The following is a 5,561-nucleotide window of genomic DNA, read 5'->3' on the forward strand; positions in this document are numbered from 1 at the left end:
CGGTTTTTTGGGTCTAATTCAAGGTTTTTTCTTTTGGGTATGTATAAATGACTCCTTATTTTCTGGGGTGCGGATAACGGGTTCAGCCATATTTTCAAGGGGTGCGAATCATTTTTTTGCTTATAAAATACACTAAAAAATTTATTTCAAGGGGTGTGCCCGTCCGCCAACCCATGTAACCCATATACATGGGTCCATCCCTGGAGTTGGCTTAACCAATCTTTAAACAATCACTCATCTTACTTACTAAACACCAAGAGACCTTGGTAGGCATGTGACAAGAATCTCGTACACCCAGTGCAAGTGAGTCATTGATCTTGAATCCGAGGCTACGATCATTGTGATCCTTGATCAACCTTATTTGCACAATGTTCTTCATCTAATAATCTAAGTTCATATCAACTTATGCGGCACCCTAAATCACCATCACCACCATGGTCAAGCATGACCAGATCTGCTAACCGGCTTGACCTGTTTCTTGAACGCATATTTAGAGCCGTTTGTGAGTAAACTAATAGCGGTTTAACAAATGCCCTGCCCGCCAGTTCTTCATCATATGGACGCCTGTAACTTATCTTCAGGTTAAAGGTACCACCAATTACCGTACACAAGCTAATATAACCCATTTGATAACACAAAATTAGGCTACTCAAGAATCAGAGGGTTAAAAAAAATGTTAAGTTTGATGATTAGATAATCATACTGTTCAAATATAGCTTAACTAGTAATCAAAGAGCAACAAACACTAATCATAAGACATTAAAGCACACTTTCATTTGACCATAAGAGGCTCTGCAGAAAAGCCACAACACGAAACCCGCAATAATCTACAGACCCTCAATTCGGGTTGCAGAAATCAACATTTCATCGTATACATATTCGACTGAATTCCACAACCCGTTAACCACCAAATTAAACCACGAAAATTAACCCCGTAATATAAAAACTACCCGAATTACCCACAAAGGGTAAAAACAATTCCACTAAATCAAAGTTAATACTTCCGACAAAAGACGACTCAGTCCCAAGCACTGGCAACACCGGGACCATAACCACCGCCGCCACCATACCCGCCAGAAGCTCCATAACCGCCGCCATACCCGCCAGAACCTCCATAAGCGTTATTCATATTCCCACCACCATAATAATCACCACCACCGCCGCCACCACGGTTGAAATTTGAGTCTCTCCGGAAATCACGGCCGCCAAACCGACCACCGCCACGGCGGTTCTTCCCGCCGCCGTAAGAAGCTCGAGCGGCATAACGAGCCAGCCAAGCTGGAACTTCTTGGTTAGCTTCTTGCATAAGATCTGATAACGGTCTAGCCATCGAGGCGTTATTGTCGTTAAAGAAAGCAGTGGCTAGGCCTGACTTTCCAGCCCGGCCCGTTCTTCCTATACGGTGCACGTAGTCATCGATGTCGTTTGGTAGGTCAAAGTTGACCACGTGGGCAACGTGTGGAATGTCGAGACCTCGTGCTGCTACGTCTGTTGCAACCAAAATCGGTGTGTTCCCACTTTTGAATGATCTTAACGCCTGCTCACGTTCCTGTAAATGATTCAAAATCACCCACGTAAAATTACATACATATTAAAAAAAATCCTTACTGGATTTTATAAATTTACAAGAGTAAAATGCCATTTTTGTCCCTGAGGCTTGGCTAGTTTTGTAATTTACGTCCAAAGGTTTGTTTTTCCACGTCTTGCTATTTTCATCCGGCTCGTTAACTCCATCCATTTTTCTCCGTTAAATCAGGGGTATTTTCCGTCCTTTTTGCTAACTTAAGGGGCAATTCGGTCTTTTTCACTTTATGTAAAAAGACCGAAAACCCCTGTAAAGACGAAAATACCCCCGACTTAACGGAGAAAAATAGATGGAGTTAACGAGCCAGATGACGATGACAAGATTTCAAACCTTTTGGATCCAGCTGCGGATAAACAAACTTTTGGACGAAAATCGCAAAACTAGTCAAACCTCAGGGACGAAAATGGCATTTTACTCAATTTTAAAAAAAACATGTACCTGTTGTGTTCTATCACCATGAATAGTAGTGGCAGGGAAGCCATTCATACATAACCAATACTCTAGTGAATCGGCACCTTTTTTCGTCTCTACGAAAACTAATGTAAGCGCTTGCTGCAGTTAATAAAAGATATCAAGAAATTAAAATCATTACGTCTTTTTTATACTTATCCATTATAAAAAAAATTATCATCAAATATTACCTTGCCATGAACACCATTGGCCCGTTGTGCATGTAAAAGATCCATAAGGTGGCTTCTTTTATCACTTTCTTGTACATATTCAACTCTCTGAACAATCAAATCCGTACTTGAACCCACTCGCCCCACAGCCAAAAATATATAATTTGCAAGAAAATCAGACGCCAATCTCTGCGTATCAACCAAAACCATTTAAAAATCATCCATACGATCTTACAAAATTGCATCGTTGGCTCATTGCTACATAATATGCAAGAAAAGAAACCTGTATCTCCTTGGGGAAAGTGGCACTGAATAACATTGTTTGTCTGACACCTGGCGGAGGCATGTCCATTTGCTGAACAATTTTTCGTATTTGCGGTTCGAAACCCATATCAAGCATTCTGTCAGCTTCATCTAACGCTAAATACCTGATGTATTGTAGGGATACACGGGCCCGCTCTAACAAATCTACCAACCGCCCAGGGGTTGCAACGAGAATGTCGACACCTCTCTCTAGTTCACGAAGCTAACGCGATGAAAGTTATATAAGTTGATAACAGAACAACTTTTAAAAGAAAACTATAAGTAAATTGAGTAAACTGTCTGCTGTCTTTTTTGTCCTTGAGGTTTGGCTAGTTTTGCGACTTCCGTACAAATGTTTGTTTTTCCGCATCTGGAACCATAAGGTTTGAAATATTGCGATTTTCATCCAGCTCGTTAAATTCATCCATTTTTCTCCGTTAAGTCAGGGGTATGTTTTGTCTTTTTACCTACTAGTTTTTTTGTTTAGTAAGGATATTTTAAATACTTGTACATTATGCTAAATGCTTGTACATAAAGTGAAAAGGACCGAATTTCCCTTTAAGTTAACCAAAAAAGACAAAAATACCCCACACTTAACAGAGAAAAATGGATGGAGTTAACGAGCTGGATGAAAATGGCAAGATTTCAAACCTTTTGGATCCAGATGCGGAAAAACAAACCTTTGGACGAAAGTCGAAAAAACTGGCCAAACCTCTGGGATGAAAATGGCATTTTACTCTAAAAACTATAACTAAATATGATACGTAACGAGACCCGTTAAAAGATACAGTTGGTAAAATTACCACACCTGTTGATTAATTGGGGCTCCACCGTAAGCAACAACCACCCTTACCCCGGTTTGATAAGCAAACTTCTTAGCTTCTTCATGAATCTGCATATCAAAAAGCACAAATTACGAATACCAAAATTTAGTCCTTTAGAAACACTAATGTATGAAAGAAAGATATTATCATAAACATACTTGACATGATAACTCCCTTGTCGGTGACAGAATAAGAGCAAGTGGACACGCTGTACGAGGCATCCGCGACGCTCTTTGACCAAACTGCCCCCGCATTATTCCACTAATAATCGGAAAACAAAACGCAGCAGTTTTTCCGGACCCTGTTTGCGCACACGCCATCAAATCCCTACCACCAAGCGAGATCGGTATCGCGTGGCGCTGAACTGGTGTTGGTTTCACATACTTGCATCTCCTAATGTTCAAATTAAGCGCTTCACCTAAATCAATCTCGGCAAAAGTGTTGACAGGTGGCGGCACATTGTCGCCACTTGTCTCAACGGGAATGTCTTCATACGCATCGAAGTTAATCCCGGTATTCTCCTGTTCAACAAACGGTTGTTCCGTACCATCATCGTCTCCAAAAGGGTTAACCTCACGACTTCTTCCACGGTCCCAACCACCACCCCGATTGTTCCAACCACCGCCACCGCGTCCACCACTAGCGTACCCGGACCTAAAGTCGTTTCTAGGAGCAGCCCAACGATTACCACCGCCACCGCCAACGCCGCCACCGCCACCGACAGCAGGAGCAGCAGAAGTAGGCCCACTGTTGGCTACAGCTGGCGGTGGTGCCACTGCCGCCTCTGAACTAGACGGCCTGTTACGCAGGTGCGGCGGAACGTATGTCGGTCGGTTTCGGGATAACGAACTTGAATTCGAATTCGCTACACTATACGAACCACCAGCAGCTGCTTTCTCAGCTGCATCAACTGAATCAGCCCAAGAAGTTGGCATACTCAAACACAAACCCTAATTTCCACTTTCCACCCCTCAACTCTTCAAACTTTTCTCCAAAAACCCTAACTTTCTTAACTCAAATCTATCTTCAACTTTTCGTCAACATCAAAACCTAAAAATTAACCTTCTATCTTGTATCCACAGTACCAAAACCCCTGATCAAATCAAACCATCAAACAAACCCTAAATTCAACATTTTTCAAACAATAAACTCAAAATACGTCATATATTGCAACAAAACAATACAATAACAACACAATACACAGATTACACAAACAATCTACATAAATTAACAGAACTATACACAAATTGTAGAAAACTGTACAGAATTACGAAGATATGAAGCAAAATTCATGCACAATGAGTTGGATGTATGGTTTTAGGATGCAGAAATGTTGATGTAACGAGGAGATTGAAGTAAATTGAAGATGAAACTTACGAGAAGATTAAAATGTTTCGTGCGAGTAGAAACCCTAATTTTGTGAAGGCGATACGAAAAATAAAAAATATCTATGCGAGTCTTTCTCTCTCTACCCACTTTCTGCAAATCTTTATTTATTATTTTTTTAATTTAATTGGATTTTCTTTTTGGGTCTCTTGTGTGTCAAATTTATTTATTATTAAGAGTAAATTACAATTTTGACCTCTGTGGTTATATCAGTTTTACACTTTTAGCTTAAAAATAATCTTTTAACATCTAAGCCTCAGAGTCTTTTTTTCTAACCATTTTGACTCCTAACACTAACCTCATCCATTTACTTTTAGGGGCCAAAAAGGTTAGAAAAAAATATGTTTTGGGTTAAAAAGGTTAGAAAAAAGACGTTGGGGCTCAGATGTTAAAAAAAACTTTTTGGGCTAAAAAAATAAAAGTAATATAACCATAGAGGCCAAAATCGTAATTTACTCTATTATTAATTTAATACTTTAATTTAATTGGAATTTCTGTTTGGGTCTCTGATGTGTCAAAGGATACAAATAAGCTGATGGGTTCCAATTTACAAATATTGTGGTCAGTATTTGCATTAAATTTATTCTTTTTGTAACGGTTGTCATTTACAAACCTGGATTTTGTTAGCAAAGCAAAGGTCATTTGGTGAGCTATGAGCTTTTCTATTATTTATTTTTTTTTCTAAATTACATTTTTCGTCCTTTATTTTTTATGAGATTATAATAGATGTCTTTTAACTTTAGAAATTACAGTCACGGTCTTTTTCCTAAACAACTTTACTCTAGGTCCTTTGATACTAACCTGGTTAATTTTAAATGTTAAGCCATAGCTCGTGCACTTCAT

At 39.4% G+C, this 5,561-nt stretch overlaps 1 protein-coding gene across 1 annotated transcript; it reads right to left on the minus strand.

The window, feature by feature from the left end:
- Positions 1–732: 732 nt before the first annotated feature.
- Positions 733–4,843, minus strand: LOC110927145 (DEAD-box ATP-dependent RNA helicase 37). The gene is made up of 7 exons (XM_022170759.2): positions 4,710–4,843; positions 3,491–4,425; positions 3,317–3,400; positions 2,489–2,731; positions 2,227–2,394; positions 2,024–2,137; positions 733–1,549 (listed from the first exon to the last, which is right to left on the minus strand). The coding sequence occupies exons 2-7, from the start codon at positions 4,265–4,267 to the stop codon at positions 1,019–1,021; spliced, it is 1,917 nt and encodes a 638-aa protein (XP_022026451.1). The 5' UTR covers positions 4,268–4,425; positions 4,710–4,843; the 3' UTR covers positions 733–1,018.
- Between the last annotated feature and the right edge of the window lie 718 nt (positions 4,844–5,561).

This window comes from Helianthus annuus, chromosome 2 (assembly GCF_002127325.2).
Source record: "Helianthus annuus cultivar XRQ/B chromosome 2, HanXRQr2.0-SUNRISE, whole genome shotgun sequence".
In the NCBI taxonomy this organism is placed as follows: domain Eukaryota; kingdom Viridiplantae; phylum Streptophyta; class Magnoliopsida; order Asterales; family Asteraceae; genus Helianthus; species Helianthus annuus.